Consider the following 20,197-nt stretch of genomic DNA (forward strand, 5'->3'; position numbering starts at 1 on the left):
CCCTCCCAATTCATGTCCTCACATCATCATACCTAGCCTGTGCACTTGCCATCCTTCCCTCCCCCTCCCACATTCCTAGCCAGCGAATTGACTGCCTCCCTCCAAGCCACTAGCCACACACCCCAAACCCTCTTCCTTTCTCCCACCTCTCTCTCCATCTACCCACACTACCCAACATAAATCTTGCCCCATCCTGTGTATGTGTGTCTTTTAGGCATGTATTAGTACTCTCGTTTGAGAAACGAGTCACTCCAAAAGCAAGCAAACTTTCCTTCTCTTTTGTGTGTGCTCGTCAATGACTCAACATCTCTGCTACTTGGTGAGTGGTTCCCTTTATGTCTAAGTTATTTACTTTTGACCAAAATTTTCCTGCTATATTTAATCTTCATTTTGTAAGGTGCTGAACATATTGCCTAATTTGATCTCTTATACCTCCCTATTCTCAAATAAATAACCGTATAATCATAATTTGTATTTCTGCCATCTTGCCTGATGAGTCTATTTTTCCCAGGTTTGTATTTATTTTTAGCCTGCATCCTATGGATCTACAGTCACTTGAAACTGTAACATGGTGAAGGTCTGTCACATCCAATTAAATTTAATTACTGTTTGATAAAATATTATCAGCTTTATTTTTAGTTCCACTTGGTTCTTGCCTAGCCTGTGATTAACATAGACTGTGTAATGATGCACATGTTTCATATCTGTTTCAGGTTATAACATTTAGGCTTGGGAGGTTTGGTCCAATAGGCCTTGCTGCTTATCGTTATTTTAACCTCCCATACCAGTCTTGGGAAATGAAACCTGACCTCAAGAATGGGGGAATAATATTGAGCATAACAGCTACAGTTGTCATTGTGGAGTTTCATATAAAGGTTAGAAATGCGGTTGTATGAAATAACATGCAGTGTATGTTTATTTTATGACAAAGAGGCAAGTTCCAACAATGATGAGGTACTTTCAAGTTTCAGTTGTGTAAATTGGTGTACTGTCTCAGATAACTACTTGCATATGACAAGTAAATAATATTATGGCAGTAGAAGATGGTGTTGCTATCAATTAAACTTTGCTTTTAATACATTTATACATGTGGCATACAGTACTAACATCAACTTGATATACACATTAGTTTTTTTATGTGGCTTTTAAAAGTAGTTATGCTGCTCATATTTTTCTTTAACTGTGAACTTAACTAATATGCCATTATAAAAGTCATTGTTTTGGATGATTTATCACCAAAAGAAATTTAACCAAAGCTGGTGAAAACATATGAAAAGGCTGTTTGCTTCATTTGTAATAGTTGATTAATGGGCAGATAAATTTAAATGTAACCATACTTCTCTTGAAGATGATCCATATGAAAGACACCCCAAAACTTCAACAAAGGATGAAAATATAAGGAAAGTGCACAATATGGTACTGAATGTAGAAATTAAAGGTTTCTGAATAGTTTACAAGCATTACTTGAATATTGATCACACATGTTTGTGAAAATAAATTTCTCAATGTTCACAATGTTTTGAGAAGAGATCAGTTTATTTGTTGCACCAGTTGGTTGTTGTGTAACAAATGGGTCCACTACAGAGAAAAGATAATCAGATGAGTGGGTGACTGGCACTGCACCTAAAAGACCAGAGCCAATTTCATGTGCCACAAAGGTTGTGATGACTCTTTTTCTGGGATGAAAGCAAGATTTTCTTATTTATTACCCTTCAGATTATGATGTTTATTTAACTGGTGAATACAGCACTAGATGCATAAACAGACTACATAAAAAATATGTTTGGAATGGCTTGGAAACAAAAGAAAATTCTTCTATCATCAGAGCAGTGGACCTGATCACAAAAGTGCTTTGACAAAGGGAAAACAGAAGGATTTGAACTACAACAGGTTGTAATATTAACCCAGTTTACCATATTTGGCTACCTCTGGCTACAATAAACTTAATTTGAGTATTCCTATGTTCCATAGATCGTATTTGTGATAACCTGCTGTCATACTGAACATGTGAGTAAACTTACAGATGTTACACATTATCACAGTAAAAATTGATTTTTAGCTTAATCTACACTAAAATTTAGTCAATGGAAGTCAACTACATATGAACATTGTCTATTCAGAGATTAATCCATGGAGTAGAAATAATTATAAAACAGAAATGATTTTAACCTGTTTTTAAGCTGTTTTCATTGTCTACCAGCATCATAGATTCACAAGTGGAAGGTGAAACTGTAATCATTTGTTTGTCTTAACATGTGCATGTCATCTGTTGATGTGCATCCCATTAGATAATTCCTTCATGACGCCTCACTTTTTTTTGTCTTAGAGTGTATAAATATACATAGTTTTGTGTTTTGGTAAAGTTGAGTAGGAAAGTCATTTCAAGAATTAGAATTATCTTTATTACATATGAAGGTCACAGGGATCGCTGCCACTCAGATGTGAGCTATCCCTTCAGTATTCCAGATGGTGTTGACCTTTGCTCACCTTTCACCATTCAATGCCAGATTCAGCCAAACAACACCCAAGAGTTCTGTGCGCATGGTGCATGTTACATTCATGACACCTACACACCTGATGGAAACCTGCCTGGTGTGGCCACCCCTCCCCTACTCCCACACCCAACCCCTGGCAATTACCTAGAGTTTTTTGGTGTGGGTGTCTTTACTGGTACCATGAACATTTTGGCAGCAATACCCCAAGTTGTTAAGCACTGTGCTAATGGCCCCAAACATCAGCAGCAACTGGCTCTAGGCACCCCCAGTAGCTCTGCAATCTCACAGTACCTATTTGTACATGATCATTGTGACCTTTCCTTCCCCATAGCATACCTAGTTGATACTGGATCTGACCTATCCATTTTTTCCCAGTAAGTTGTTACCCTCTCATGGCCACCACCCATCTTCCCCCCCTACTCCTCACTGCATCTAATGGCTCAGTCACCACCAATTACTTCTCCCATGGCTGTTCCATTGGCATAGGAATCAGTCGAGATTTCTCACGGCCTTCCACTATCTTCCACTAACATGGACCCTGTCCTTGGCAATCATTTCATTTCCCACAATGGCCTGCTTCTCAATCTGGCAAATCACTGCATTATAAATGGCACATCCCCTATTACATCCCCATATATCCTGCATAGCCACTCAGTCCACCACCATGCAGGTATCTTATTTTGGCCATTTTGCTGATCTCCTTGAAGAATTCCCTCTTGTTGTGTATAACTCTGTACACAGTGCTAAGGGAGAGGTGGACTACAGAGTGGCATGGCTGCTGTCATCTAGGAAAGTGGGACAGGAGCAAAAACGATTAGTGAGCAAGTTAACACAGAAAAACTAAGATTTACTTAAAGTGTGGAGCAGCTGGAGGTGAGTCTCCCTGGGTGTGCTCCATTGAGTTTGCCACATTTGGCATAACCACTATCAGCATCTCACAGAAACTTGCAAATTTGGGGTGGTATCAATACATGATATCACATTCCTTCCCCACAACTGACCTCAACCTTGTTGTCAGTGTAGTTGAGTGAACAATGATTGGAGGGGGGGGGGGGGGGCGGGGGCTGGGTGCAGGTGGCAATGAGAGGAGCCAAAACTGAGGCCAATGCTGAGCTTCCCTATGCCCCGGCATATGCCCTGAGCTTGTCCAATGGTGTGCACCCACATCCAGAGGCAGAGCAGCAGACAGAGTCAGAAGTATCTTGATGACTGCAGAGGAACCTGATGCAGCACATGGAGCAGTGGCCAGGAAGAGGGGCCCACCCCCAGAAGACACTGTCTGTCAAGACAGCAATGACCAGGAAAGGGCATCAACTTCCATCAGATCTGGGAGTGGCACTGATCGGCTCACAAGACCTAGTGGCACTGGGAACTGTTGCATCCAGGCAGGCTCAGAATTCAAAAGCACAAAGCTTGTGAAAGGATCACACGTATCACAAGGACAAATTTGATCCTGGTTGTGCTGCAGTAGAAATAAACATCCAATACATCATACAACTGTGCCTCGCTCTCACCACCTCCATCTGCCATACAGTCTGTAAAAGACTAAATCATTAGTGTGAAACTTTGCTTGTCTGGACGGAGTGTGCACCACCCACTGTGAAGGGTGCAGCAACAAAAGCAAGGTGTGGTGGCACCCACCCATGTAACAACTCCTCCAGTAATTATCCATCACCTGGCTGGTAGCAGTAGGAAGACAAGAAGAGCTACAAAGTTTGTCCATCTGTTGCTTAAATGTTCATTCAAAGCTTTCAGATTCACCATTGGATTGTGAGTGGCATGGTGCACACATAATGTGCTTGATGCAGGAAGCAGTGCAAACCCATGCAAACTTGATGGCAACAAATTGAGGCCTGTTGGCAGTCACTATCACTTCACACAATCCCTTGAGGTAAAAGATCGATGACAAGGCCTGGATTGTGGAATGAGCCACAATAGAGTGCATAGGAACCATGAAGGGGTATTTACTGAAACTGTCAACAATGATGAGCCAACGTGTGTTCCAGTAAGTACCAATGAAATTCAAGTGCAAATGTTGCCAAGGTGCTTGAGGTTTAGGTCATTCAAAGAACTGCTGAAGTGGGGCTGACTGATGTTCAGTACAGGCTTGGTAATGGAAGTCAACTGTTCAGTTTCCACATCCAGACTGTGCAAAGAACAATGATGTTGCACCATCTGCTTTGCATGAATGATGCCCCATTGACTGTTGTTAGTAAAAGAAGCATGTCAGGCTGGAGATCCTAGGGAACCATAACATGTGACTGGTCATTATTAGCCCAAAACAAAATGACACATTGTAGAATTGCAAGGGCAAGCTGACAGTCAAAATATCAGCAAACCACAGAGCTACAAAAGTCTCTGACAAGAGAGCCAACCAATGCAGGCATAGTGCAACAGAATTTGTGTATCAAGATCCACTGCTGTGGATAAACCCATTGGCTTATACAGCTGGCTCACAGTTGTTCACAGGTCTAAAGTCTGTTACTACATTTGCTGGATGTGAGACAGGTGAAGCAGCTGTAATGCCTTCTTAGTGTTTCTTCTTTTCTGTCAATAGATGGCATGACATGTTATATAACATTGGAAATCTGAGAAATAGAGTTGTTTACTGGTGTATGTAATACATTCTATTTCTTTTGATATTTTTCGAGTTATAAGCAATCATTTTCAGGATTTTTCACCAACTGTGTAGGAGTAAGCAATACTGTGCCATTAAAAGTTTCTATAAGGAAGTGGGAAGTCTGTTGAATAAAAGTGACAGTGACATTTCTGTAAGTGATGTTTTTGAAAGTGGTGTTTCTGATAGTTAAGATAAAGGAGACCAACGCTGCAACAGGTGGGATTTTGCTAAAAAACAGAAGGTAGATAAAAGGAAATGGGGAATAAATCAGGATAGACCTTCCTGGTGGCATCAGTCCTAGGGTTCAAAGACAAGTCCCTCAACAACTAACCCTCTTAGATATGCACAGAAAAATCATTAATTTGTCATTCTGGGAGGATGTAGCAGTATAAACAAATACATATGCAACATATTGTTATAAAAGAAGTCCTGCTTCAGAATCAAACTGATTTGTTTCCTGCTACAGTTGATGAAATTCAAGCATATTTTGCTTTATGTATGCTTAAGGCACAGTTGAAGAAGCCAACACTTCAGTGATACTAGTCCCTAAAAAAATCAGCTCATAGTCCTTTCTTTTCTGCCACTGTGCCATATAGAAGATTCTTACATATTTCTAGTTTCCTTCATTTTGCATACAATGGAAATGCTGCCCCTGCAAATCATCTAAACGTCTGAACAAGTTGCAACCTTTTACTAACCATTTCCAACAAAATTCCCAGAGTGTTTATTATCCTGAAGAAGATACTGAAGTTGATGAAAGCCTCATGAAATTCAGAGTAGACTCTGCCACATCCAGTTCAGTCCTCAAAAAAGGGGCACATTTCAAAATAAAGTTCTTTAAAATTTGTGAGTCAAATAGTGGCTACTGTTGAGAATTTGATATTTATACAGGCATGAAACATGAGCCAAGTAATAAAGAAATCCTGATTACTGATGCTGTTATAGAACTAATGCAACCATATTTGGGACTGTGAATTGTGGTTGATTTGCCTCATAATGCACATAATCTAAATCATTTGATTCAGACCTAGGAGACACATCAAATTATCGTAAAATTTTACCAAAAACAAAGAACAGCTGATGATAACAGACAGCATAATAATAATAATAATACGATTTTGTTATACATACAATAAAATCTAATACTTACTCACCCATTGCTCAAATGATCATTTCATCCTCTACGATTTCTTCTATTGAATAGTAACATTTCTCCCACAGAATCTGCTGTAGACTCATTTTTAAAATTTATGGCTTCATATTAAACATGTTTTGCCAATTAACTTGTTATATATTGTCATCCCCATGTACTGTGGAGTCTGTGCATACAGTTTCAACAGGTGTGTGGGTAGCATATATATAAATGTAATAAAATTCCACGTGGGAAAAATATATCTAAAAACAAAGATTATGTAACTTATGAAACGAAAGCATTGGCATGTTGATAGACACACAAACAAACACACACACAAAATTCAAGCTTTCACAACCAACGGTTGCTTCATCAGGAAAGAGGGAAGGAGAGGCAAAGATGAAAGGATGTGGGTTTTAAGGGAGAAGGTAAGGAGTCATTCCAATCCCGGGAGCGGAAAGACTTACCTTAGGGGGAAAAAAGGACGGGTATACACTCGCACACACACACATATACATCTGCACATGTACAGACACAAGCACACATTTGTAAAGGCAAAGAGTTCGGGCAGAGATGTCAGTCGAGGCAGAAGTACAGAGGCAAAGATGTTGTTGAATGACAGGTGAGGTATGAGCGGCAGCAACTTGAAATTAGCGGAGGCTGAGGCCTGGTGGGTAATGGGAAGAGAGGATATACTGAAGAAACACAGAAAGCTTCACAGTGTAGGCAGGTCAGTTGGTAAATCACATGGGTGCTTTCACACGTGGCTCTGCCTTTGATCGTGTACGCCTTCCGCGATACAGGACTGGAGTAGGTATTGGTGGGAGGGTGCATGGGACAGGTTTTACACCAGGGGCAGTTACAAGGGTAGGAGCCAGAGGGTAGGGAAGGTGGTTTGGGAATTTCATAGGGATGAACCAAGAGGTTACGAAGGTTAGGTGGGTGGCGGAAAGACACTCTTGGTGGAGTGGGGAGGATTTCATGAAGGATGGATCTCATTTCAGGGCAGGATTTGAGGAAGTCATATCCCTGCTGGAGAGCCACATTCAGAGTCTGATCCAGTCCCAGAAAGTATCCTGTCACAAGTGGGGCAGTTTTAGGGTTCTTCTGTGGGAGGTTCTGGGTTTGAGGGGATGAGGAAGTGGCTCTGGTAATTCACTTCTGTACCAGGTCGGGAGGGTAGTTGCGGGATGCGAAAGCTGTTTTCAGGTTGTTGGTGTAATGGTTCAGGGATTCCGGACTGGAGCAGATTCGTTTGTCACGGAGACCTAGGCTGTAGGGAAAGGACTTTGATGTGGAATGGGTGGCAGCTGTCATAATGGATGTACTGTTGCCTGTTGGTGGGTTTGATGTGGACGGATGTGTGAAGCTGGCCATCGGACAGATGGAGGTCAACGTCAAGGAAAGTGGCATGGGATTTGGAGTAGGACCAGGTGAATCTGATGGAACCAAAGGACTTGAGGTTGGAGAGGAAATTCTGGAGTTCTTCTTCACTGTGAGTCCAGATCATGAAGATGTCATCAATAAATCTGTACCAACCTTTGGGCTGGCAGGCCTGGGTAACCAAGAAGGCTTGATGATTATCAAAAACAATTTTCTTCACAGCTTCAATGCTATCATCTGTTGCTGAAGTGCTGGGGCATCCAGAGCGAGGTTCATCATTGGCATGTTCTCAACCATCCTGGAAGAGCTTCTACCACTTGTAAACATTTTTTTTACTTAGAGCACACTCACTGTATGCCTCTGTTAATGTTTCAAGTGTTTTAAAGCACTTGATTCCATTTTTCACATAAAATTTGATGCAAATTTTTTGCTCCATTTTTTTATAATAATCGAAAATTGCCGAGCACATTAAAACACATCTAACCTTTCCATCTGTTAAAAAGAAATGAAGTATGCTGTACACTTGAAACTGTGAACATATGTTCGGTACATATGTACCAACTTAACAAAAAAAAAAAAAAGATCAATAACTGAATATAAGTTGCCCGTGCCATTTGAAAAGTCACCTACTTTTTGAACAGCCCTTGTCTAACACCAACAAAAACTTCTAAAACAGTATTATCTTCATTCCTCATCACTTAAATAAACAGTAAGGTAAGAATTATAAAGAATTACTACCAAAAAATAAGAGTGTGTAAGACAAAATATGTTGATTTTCATAAATTTAAACGGTAAATATAGGGAAAAATATTAGTAAGTCAATGGATTAAGTTGAATGCTATGCAAACACCTGTGTCTTGTGCATTTGTGTAGCAACAAGAAGCAGAGGACTTGAAATATGAATCTGGGCCAACAGATAGAGAAAGAAGAGCACCTGCATTGGTATGATTATAGGTGGGCTGATACATGTCATATTGATAATTTGGCAAAAGAAGAGTCCACTGTTGCAACTTCTGCACTGTGCAAGTTGGGACTGACTAAGAAGTGCTAATTGAAGATTGTAGAGATTTATGGTTAGCCACCACATGAAATTTTCTGCCAAAAAGAAACTGTGAATCTTAATGACATCATTGACAATGATGAGAGCCTCCTCTCCAATTTGTGAATAATTACAATGAGCTTTGCTCAATAACTTTGAAGCAGAGTCAGTCGGTCTGTCAACAGAATCAAATTTATGTAATAAAACTGCACCAATGTTGTAAGAGGAAGCATCTACACACCAGATCATAGGTTTGGGTGGATCAAAATGAACAAGGCATTGATCACAAGAGACATTTTTCATTCACGAATGATGCAAGGGAGCTGCAATTTGAACAACATTAGGAATAACCTGGATGTAATATGTGAGCTTCACTAACAAAGGCTGCAATTTCCACAGATTGCCTGGGGACAGAAGGTCACAGATAGCAAGCAAATGTGATTGCAAGGGGTGAATACCCTGACTATTAATGACACGTCCTAAGTGCTGAAGTTCAGTCAGAAAAAACACACACTTGTCTCTGTTATTTTTAAAACCAGCTGCAGACAACACTTGGAACAGAGTGTGAAGATTGCTTATGTGTTCTTCTGGAGTGTGTCCTGAGATGACAATTTCAGCAAAAAAGAATTTTTGCAGTGAGCTACTCCAGAAAGCATTGAAATATGGCGGGTGTGGAAGCACTGCCAAATGGCAATCTCAAAAATTGGAAATGACCTAGATGAGTGTTAATACAAAGATCCATCAATCCAGAGGGATTTGTGAGTGCCACACAAATCAGTCTTAGAAAAGTGACGACCAGCACCCAGTATGTAGCAAGGCATTACCATCAATGACTGTTTGGGGCTTCACAATTTCCTTAAAATTGGCACACAACTGGAGTCTGCTCGATAGGTTCCTCAGAATGACAAGAGGGGATGCCCACTGACTGGCAGTAGTGAGCACTATGACCCCTCTGTCTTGCAAACTGTTAAGTTTCTGAGCCACCTGTTCACAAAGAGTGTGATGGGCAGGAAGAGCTCAAACAAAATGTGACTGTGCAGTGGCCTTCATTTTGACATGGGCAACAAATTCTGAAATTCTGCACATAACTTAACAACACTCTCCCAAGGATCAAAGTAAGAAACAGGATGTTCATTATCCTGTATACTTAGCCCAAACAAATCAAAAGAGTCTAGACTGAAAATATTATCACTGTTTTCATAGGAAAGCACTGTGAATGTCACTGTCTTTGACAAATTTTGGAAAGCTGTGGGAAGGATACAAGTACCTAAGATACTAAGACAGGAATGTCTTGGCTGGTATACACAGTTAGCATATGGCATGATGTGCACAACTTGGGTTACCCTAACACTTCATAAGTGCAATGGCTGAGCAAAGTCACTGAAGCTCTAGTGTCAAGTTGCCAATTGACTGATTGTTCAGCAATAGTGAGAGACACAAAATGTTTTTTGTCTTCATGTAGCATTATAAATGAGTTGGGAGCCTTTTCTGAATGGCTACCACACTGTTGGGGCTTCAAAAACACACTACACACTTGTTGTGACCTAAACTTGCAGAAGGAGGTGTTTTATGTTTCTGTAAGCACACAGTCTGTACGTTTTACATGTCCTCATTTGCCACAAAAAAAAGAAGGGCGCTTCATTGATAGTCTGCAGAACCTGCAGAAGAGTGGACATTACTTAAGAACCTGTGCAGTCTGCTACAGTGCGTATGAGGGCATCAGGAACCATTGCATCACTGTAGTATTTGCCACAGTTACATTTGAATCCAAACTATCTAGTAAGGCTTTGCACTTCAGTCACCCACTGATGGTATGTCTGTCCTTGTTGCTTAAACAACCTAAAGAAATTGTAATGGGCAGTTGTCACTTGAACACTATCCTCATAATATTTAGTAAGTGCCTGCAATAAGTTCTCATGGTCTACTAGGTCAGGGTGGGATATGGGAAAGAATCTGGTGCACAAGTGATATATACCACTCCTGCCATGGAGAAGAAATAATAATGTTTGGCAGTACCTGATATGTGTTGTGCTGCAATACGTGCATTGAGTAGTGCAAGGTACTCTGTCCAGTCTTCCTCCATCTTGTCAAACTGGTGAAACGACGGCACGTACACAGGCAGTGCAGGTGGTGTTACACCTATTGGGTCTGGTGTCTTGTGTGAAGTCACCTGTACTGTTGTGAAGCAATTCATCACTTCAAGCAGCTGCACAATTTGTGGACTCAGAAACTGAATAAACTAAATAATAAGTTAACAATGTGTAAGAGAACAAGACAGTTAATCAAGGCGCAAAGACAAACAGCGGAAAGCAAAAATAGTAAGACAATGAAGCACAGAGAAAATAGAAAAAGGGGGGGGGAGGCAAAAGTGACAAATGCCAAACCTAAAACCTAGAACATAAAGAGCACAAGCAAAGCAAGCATTGAGTAAGCAAGAGCTACAAAAACCAAACAAAAAGATGACAGAACAGGAAGAAAGCAATTATGATTGATGACTGTCACACATAAGCTTGATGTCTCATCACCAGAAGTTGTGTATGACTTCTTACACAATAGTAAGTGGAGGTGGTCTACAGATTGGTGGGGCAACTGTCATCATAGGAAAGCTGGAAAGGAAAAAAAGTGATTAGCGAGTACTGTAACACAGTAAACCGAAGATTTACTTAACTTATATGTTGGCAAATATAAGAAGAAACATTACAAATAGTGTAGCAAGAAACAGAGTCCAACTATCACAATGTCCACAAGGAAAAATGTCTCTGTACTAAAGCATGAACAACAATGATGGGGCAGTGACCAGGCAGCATCTGTGTAACATCTCATCGCAAAGTGGCTCTGAGCACAAATGAGGTGAGCAGCTGCTATTGGCTGTCCTTTGTTGAAGTGGCAGAGGGTGCTCACAGCTACTGGAGGTGTGGGTCAGTGAGTGTGCTCCATTTGGCCCACAAGATCTCACACAACTGTGATCATCATCTCATGGAAACTTGAAATTCCGTTGCTATGATGCCTGTGGGGTGGTACTGAAATGTGATACCACACTTCCTCTCATCACTTGTCCTTTCAGCACCCACCTCCCCCCCCCCCCCCCCCCAAACCCTCTCTCCTAGATGGTGCACCTAGACATGGTACACTACCTAGCAACAATGCAGGGTCATCTGGTTTTCTCCAGTGCCTGCCATCTTCCACTATACAAGCAAAGAGCCACTCAGGGTAAGATTGAGGCAGTGATCACTGCCAGTGTGCTCCACCCCTGTAAAAGCCCGTGGGCCTCTACCCTTCACATGGACCCCAGAAAAGATAGGAGTGGCACCCTTGGGGATACTATCAGGCACTAAACGCGTGGACAGTTCCCAACTATTAACCCGTGCCCCTCTTGTGCAGCTACAGCAATGACCTCTCCAGTTGTAACACCCCTGTTTAAATTCCTTTATTGGGTTTTGTATAATTTACCGAAGCCACCTAACAGTTAATTATTATGATTATATGACTGTGTGATTAATGGATGAAAGGCTATCGGTTTTTCTTCTGTAGTTTGGGGGTATTTCAACCGAATGCGGCTGTTCTGAGACTGAGTAGTGGAATGATGAAAAGTTTGTCTATTATTAAGGACCACAAAGGTTGTGATGTACAAACTGACATGTATTTTCTACTAACACACATGGACGATAACCAGTTTGGACAAGAAGAGAATAGAAGCTTTCGAAATGTGGTGCTACAGAAGAATGCTGAAGATAAGGTGGGTAGATCACGTAACTAATGAGGAGGTATTGAATAGGATTGGGGAGAAAAGAAGTTTGTGGCACAACTTGACTAGAAGAAGGGATCGGTTGGTAGGACATGTTTTGAGGCATCAAGGGATCACAAATTTAGCATTGGAGGGCAGCGTGGAGGGTAAAAATCGTAGAGGGAGACCAAGAGATCAATACACTAAGCAGATTCAGAAGGATGTAGGTTGCATTAGGTACTGGGAGATGAAGAAGCTTGCACAGGATAGAGTAGCATGGAGAGCTGCATCAAACCAGTCTCAGGACTGAAGACCACAACAACAACAACTAACACACAAATTTTGAGGCAGTTGCTACCTTCACCTTACATGTTTAGTTACGGTTATGTCTTTTATTAGTTGGTGATTTTAGGTACTTAATCACACGCAATGATGATGGTTATCATTCACAACAATCCTCACTGCAATCCATGGTTGTTGCTGGCTGATGCGGTTGACGAAAACACGTAATTTGGCACTTGTCACTTTAGGATTCATATCACTCGCGAATCGATATTGATGAGGGTCCACCCCACGACGATCAGGGGGGACGCGCTCATTTGTCATACTCCGGTGAATTTGCCATTTATTACTCACTCAACCACCATTCTTTCCCATCTCTCCAGCACCACTGCTCACTCAACACTCATCTCACTGCCTCCTGCAGCACTCGACAATCGACTCCTGTCTGCTATTGACCTGGGTGTCAGATACTAGCATCTATCTTCGTGGGATCACGATCCCGTACACAGTGCAACAGTCTTCAACTAGATAGATTGCCTTAAAACATTCATGAAAATTTTGGTCTGCCTGGAGGACATTGAGAAAACAGCAGTTATCACATCTTTTGGCCTCTCTGAAATAATTTTTATGTCATTCAGGATCTGCAATGCTGCCCAAAACTAGCAGTGCTTCTAGACAGTGTTCTCCATGGCCCTCTGGGATGTTTTTCATACCTGGATGATATCCTAAGCTACCCTTGCAAGCTCGCAGATTCCAGGAGTTATTCTTCTGCCTCCAGAGGGCAGGGGTTGTAATTAACCTGGAGAGCATTTTTGATGCTCAAGAGATCGAGTTTCTGGAACATGCTATATCCACTGCAGGCTTCCAACCACTTGCTGAGAAGGTCCACACAATAACTGACTTCCCACACCCCACGACCTTCAAGGAACTCTGCCGGCTGCTTTGGATGGTGAATTTTTTCTGGCACCACCTTAGAAATGCGGTGAGCGTACGTAAGCCCTACACTGCCACACTACAAAAGGTGACCACACAAAAGGAAACAAATCCTTGCCCTGATGTGTCTCAATGACAGACAGTTTCAAGCACACAAAGTGTGAACTAGCTGGCCCACCCCCATCATACTGCCCCACTCACAATCATCACTGATGTCAGGCAGCCTACCTTAGGTGTTATCCCCCAGCAATGCATGGGGACATCTGGCCTCATTCTACAACTGCACAAAGTCCCTGGTACCAACTTCCACATCTGGAGTGACCTTCTTACAAACCCTGACCACCCAGATGGTTCAGAATACTGCATCTGTCCCTACCTCCGCCATATGCCGGACCTCTGCAAACCAGCCTTTGACAACCACCATGGCTTGTCACATCCCAGCATCTTTTCATGTGTGACGATCATGTCAGAGCATTTCTTCTAGCCCAGTATTCTTCAAGATTATACTAACTGGGGATGCACCTTTATACCATTCCAATGCACAAAACTAAGCCATCATGTGCACACTTCGATTGCTGCTTTCTCTGCAGTGGAACATTGTTTCTCGCATCTACATGTCAACATTGTAGGCCTCATTATATTGTCTAGTGGCTATTGATACGTACTCACCACATCTGACAGGTTCACTTTGTAACGGGACATCCTCCTTTAGCATTACTTTTCCTCAACTGTAGTTGTCAATACCTGTATTATTTTTTGAAATTTGGACGGGTCAGTTTTATGTCAACTGCTTCTCTGAAAACTTTCATATAATTTTACACACAGTATTTTATATTTCATGCAAAAATTTATTAATAGCAATTAATTTATTTTTGATGTTACAATCGATAAGTACTATCTCTGAATGTACAGTTATTTTTTTTAGAAACATTTGAAATTATGAATTACTTGGCACAGTTAAACTAGTACTGTTTACTATGTGTATTTCTGGATTCATTTATGAAATAATAATCAAAATTAATAGAAATTTATTTGTTAAGAAAAATTGTAAGCCCTTTGTAATATGGTTATTACCACAAAGTGAAGTAGTAGTAAGCATGCCTCTGATGTGATCGGACGTATTTTTGTATTCAGGTTAAACAATGTAATTTTGGTTTTGTTAATGTGAAAATGTACTAAAATGTGACAAAATATATTAATGTAACAACAAAAATTCTGCAACAACACTCTTCAAATTTATTTACATCAGTTCAACCATGAGGACCAAAAATGAGAGAATTTCAGCTTCTAAGAATCAGACTCCTTGAAACAAAGAACTGGAGCCAAATCTACACAAAGAGCTAAGTAAACTAGAAAGTTAATTGTAATCTTTGCTCCTCTCAAAATTTTTTATAAAAGACTTTGCTTATTGTGGGTAATAGCTAGAATTAGAAAGGAGGGGACACATTACAACTTTCTGGCTGAAGGGTGTGCCAATCCTGGACATCTCAGTGCACACCTTTGCTAGGGCTTTTGTTGCCACAAGGGTATCACATTTCTGTTGCCCCCATCAAATAACTTCAGCCCATGGCACTAATTTACATGCTGCCTTTTCAAAACTCTCACCGAGAATTGTGGCAATTTAATTCATGTAACAATGAGCTAGCACCCTGCCACAAATGGCATGGTGGAGTGGTTTCACAGGACTTTAAAAGCTGCCCTCACTTGCCAAACTGTCACATGGTCTGCCGCCCTGCCACTGGTTCTCCAATGTTTTCAAGTGACCCACAAAGTCGACTTGGGATGTCCACTGTTGAGTTTGTATACAGTGAGCCTCTCGTTGTGTCAGGCGGTTTTGGTGAGCAACTGCCCTGCTTGCTCGCTTGCATTCCCACTTTGGAGCAGCAGCCACCACAGCGCCATGGTGCGTGCAGATCATTTGTCCACTGGGACCTGTGGATGTGCTCACATTCATGTGCTGCAAAGATGCCTGCCAGCCACCGCTCATCCCACAGTACTTGGACACTCACTTTGTCCTCAAGCACAGAGGAAAGACCTTTTCTCTGCATCTCAACGACACTGCAAACCTCATTCTACTCAGCACCTGTGCACCTCTAGTGATCAACATCAAGCTGGCACCAGACAACGATGACGCCCCTACAGACGCCACCAACCTGCTGGTGTCACCGATACAGCATCCAGTGCATGGGACCCAGTGCCAGAGCCACCCATTCCACTGGTACCTGCCCCTGAGGAACCACCAGCAGTGCTCATCACCTTGCCCCTGCTGCCAGACCCAACCCCAGACACACTTTCCATGACACAACATGTTGCCTCTGCACCCTCAGTGCCAGTGGATCTGTAGCTTTCTCTGCAGTGCCAGTTGCGCCTGTTGGCACCCCAAATCCAATGCTCATATGCAACCCTGTGGTGAAATGGAACAAGATGCTCCAGCATTAGAAAACTGCAGTGAAATGCAGGAAGATCTGCAGTGGATAGGTACTTGGTGCAGGGAGTGGCAATTGACCCTTAACAAAGACAAATGTAATGTATTGCGAATACATAGAAAGAAGGATCCTTTATTGTATGATTATATGATAGCGGAACAAACACTGGTAGCAGTTACTTCTGTAAAATATCTGGGAGTATGTGTACGGAACGATTTGAAGTGGAATGATCACATAAAATTAATTGTTGGTAAGGCAGGTGCCAGGTTGAGATTCATTGGGAGAATCCTTAGAAAATGTAGTCCATCAACAAAGGAGGTGGCTTACAAAACACTCGTTTGACCTATACTTGAGTATTGCTCATCAGTGTGGGATCCGTACCAGGTTGGGTTGACAGAGGAGATAGAGAAGATCCAAAGAAGAATGGCGCGTTTTGTCACAGGGTTATTTGGTAACCGTGATAGCGTTATGGAGATGTTTAGCAAACTCAAGTGGCAGACTCTGCAAGAGAGGCGCTCTGCATCATGGTGTAGCTTGCTGTCCAGTTTTCAAGAGGGCGCATTTCTGGATGAGGTATTGAATATATTGCTTCCCCTACTTATACCTCCCAAGGAGATCACGGTTGTGAAATTAGAGAGATTCGAGGGCGCACGGAGGTTTTCCGGCAGTCATTCTTCCCGCGAACCATACTGCCACATTAACATTAGTGAGGACAACAGCTCCCCCCTCCCCCCCTCCTAGGACCTGCCAAATGATGCAGTCTGTGTGCCCTCATGAGCATATTTGCAATTTGTGAGTCCTTCAATACTTTCCTCAAGTCACCTACCCATGTGCATGTGTACTATGTGCATGTGAAATAACATCATTGTATTAACCCTTTCATGTGAACTTATAGTTGGATTCATTCACTATCTAATGTTGTTATGGTTGATCATTGTGCTCTTTTCCTTTGTGAAAATATAAATTCATGTAGGTATGACCCACCTAAAATGCTGGGAGTGAAATATTGTATATAGGGTTTTCAGTGTGTTGTTGTAAGTCATGGACAGAACTCTTGTGAGATGCAGTGGTTTTGTTCTCTGCCCTGTGAGAGTGAATCTGTCACTGTGCATCTATTTTGGCTCATTACAGGTGTTTTGTTTCAGGCTGGGACATTATAACTCAACCACTGTACATATACTTTCCCCTACATTTTGAAAAAACTCACTGAGATCACAGGCAGCATGCCCATATGTTAATTTGTTATATATTCCCTATCGTAAATTTATGTTTTTCTGTAGATACCATTTGCATTTCAGTGCACTTAGTTTGGTTTTCCTCCTTCCTTCACTCATGTTCACCCCTCAGCACTCTTATCTATATTTCTAGCAATGCTAGCAAATAGAAAACTAATTCCGATACTGACAACACTAAATATCTTTCCTATGGTTCTTTGTTGTAGTTTCATAAATACAGTTCTAATCCCAAATGTAAAATTTGGTCTATTCTTGATCTATTAGTGATGCTAACAGACACTTAACTCATTAACAGTTTTATATTTGTCCATTTATGTACAGGGGGACAAGGTGTGCTTAAATGCCCTGCAGAATGGTGCAACTAATGCTCTGCAAGATATTGTTGGGACATACTTCAAACCATATTTTCTAATTAAGGTAAGTTAAAAACACTTTAAAATGAATTTATGGTGCTAGAGAACATTTTACTTGTGAAACAATTATGAGTTAAGATAGTAATGTCATAAATTTGAAAGACCTCACTATGGCAGATGTTGGTATTGTTCCTTGAATATTTCAATATAAACAAAAGAAAGACAGATGTGAAAATTGGATAACACCTAATACTTTGTTACAGAGAATTCTCTGCAACACAGTACCCATCATCTTGATTTCTGCTTCACCATATGGGTGATTTGAAATCTTATTTTCAGGACCACCTCAGAAATTTTGTTGTTGGAACTTTATCCAAAACTTGTTCCTAATCCCTGATACCCTCCTTGCCTATACTTACTGAAATTTCCAACTTTTGTTCCACCACGTCTTAATATTTACTTATTTACACTGAAGCCCCAAAGAAACTGGTGTAGATATGCATATTCAGTTACATGGATATGTAAACACAAGCAGAATATGGCGCTGAAGTCAGCAACACCTATATAAGACAACAAGTGTCTGGCACAGTTGTTAGATTGGGTACTGCCACTACAATGGCAGGCTATCAAGATTTATGTGAGTTTGAATGTGGTGTTATAGTCAGCACACAAGCGATGGGACACAGCATCTCTGAGATAGCTATGAAGTGGGGGTTTTCCTGTACGACCATTTCATGAGTGTACCATGAATGTAAGGAAAAGCCATATCTTCATATTCCATGAGCCCCATGGTTACTCTGCAAAGCTGCATTACTGTCAAGGATTATGTGATCATTTTAAGGTGATTATATCCATTCCATTTACAGTGTTTGTTCCCCACGGGTGATGCTGTGTTCCAAGATGACAGGGCCCCTGGTCATACAGCTTGCATTGTCCAGGGCTGGTTTTGTGATCATGAGGATGACCTGTTGCATCTTCCCTGGCCAGCACAGTCACCAGATCTCCATATTATTGAGCCTTTGTGGTCTAGTTTGGTGTGTGATCATTATCCATTTTCATCATTGCTATGTGAACCTGCCACTATTTTGCAGAAAGAATAGTATAAGATTCTCTTGGAAAGCAAACAGGACCTGTATTTGTTCTTTATGAGATGACTGAAAGCTGTTTTGAATGCCAACAGGTTTCTGACACAATGTTAGGCCTGCTGCTCTGTTGTGTTTTTTGATATTTCCATATTTATGTCCAACCCTCGTGTATTGAATGCTTTAACATTTACTATGAGAAGTAATATTATCAGTAACATTGTTGCTGAACCACTGCTCTGATACATGTCTTCATTTATAAATGAGTCACAGGCAATAGTATATAGCTCAGACTGCACTTCTGTGTCCTCCACTGTTGATGTCAATATTAGTATTGTAGATGCTACTGTTTTCTGGTTAATGTCTTAGACCTATGATGTTTACTTCAAACTGCTGATGTGAGTTTCACCTGTTCCTGCTGTGACCATAAGCTGCTGGTGCAATTGAGTCTCGCCTGTTTCTGGTATCACCATAAGCATCCTGGGGTGATACAACCAGAATTGTAGCAATAAAAATAATTTGTGTTACAATGTGGATAACAGCTTTGTGAATGAAGCTGGAAATAAATATACTGCTGTTGACTGCTGTTCACTTATTTTATATTTTAGAGTTAGACTAACCATTGGTTTCAAAATGTCTTGTAGTTGAATGCTGGGAGGGCACAGAATAGGAAGATGAGGAAGATAACAAAGAATACCTATCCTTTGGGCTATCATTTTTTTTGTAGGCAATGTTTCTTGGGTTACAGCAGAATTTCATAAACCATTGCAAAAGCCACATTGTTGGCTTACTGAAAGAACTTAGTGCAGCTGTATGATCACTGTACATGATTACAATTATGTATGATTTAAATTTAATAAACTAGTTATGTAGCATTGTTCCACTCACTAATGATTTATTAAAATTTCTTAATGTGGTGTTAAAATTATATATGTTGTTATTTCTTGGACATACTGAAGAGATATGTATTATGAAAAGACTTATGTAAAAAGTTGGTATTCTGGCAACATTGTTCTCTTCCATTATCATTAAATAGTTAAAATATCATTTTATGCATCTGAAATGAAAGACAATCTCTACAATATATTGAAAATGTGCCATTATCATAGAAAAGAGAGACATATATCTAAAAACACAGATGATGTTACTTACCAAACGAAAGTGCTGGCAGGTCGATAGACACACAAACAAACACAAACATACACATGAAATTCAAGCTTTCGCAACAAACTGTTGCCTCATCAGGAAAGAGGGAAGGAGAGGGAAAGACGAAAGGATGTGGGTTTTAGGGGAGAGGGTAAGGAGTCATTCCAATCCCAGGAGCGGAAAGACTTACCTTAGGGGGAAAAAAGGACGGGTATACACTCGCACACACACACATATCCATCCGCACGTACACAGACACAAGCAGACATTTGTAAAGGCAAAGAGTTTGGGCAGAGATGTCAGTCGAGGCAGAAGTACAGAGGCAAAGATGTTGTTGAAAGACAGGT

General features: G+C 41.0%; 1 protein-coding gene across 1 annotated transcript in view; it reads left to right on the forward strand.

Moving 5' to 3' along the window:
- Positions 1-20,197, forward strand: part of LOC124545750 (dynein axonemal intermediate chain 7-like) — a 90,384-nt gene that overhangs the window by 18,165 nt on the left and 52,022 nt on the right. The window contains exons 4-5 of the mRNA XM_047124693.1: positions 714-875; positions 17,591-17,686. Coding sequence (XP_046980649.1) covers positions 714-875; positions 17,591-17,686 — 258 coding nt within the window. The remainder of the gene's footprint in view (positions 1-713; positions 876-17,590; positions 17,687-20,197) is intronic.

Source organism: Schistocerca americana, chromosome 8 (genome assembly GCF_021461395.2).
Source record: "Schistocerca americana isolate TAMUIC-IGC-003095 chromosome 8, iqSchAmer2.1, whole genome shotgun sequence".
Lineage (NCBI taxonomy): Eukaryota > Metazoa > Arthropoda > Insecta > Orthoptera > Acrididae > Schistocerca > Schistocerca americana.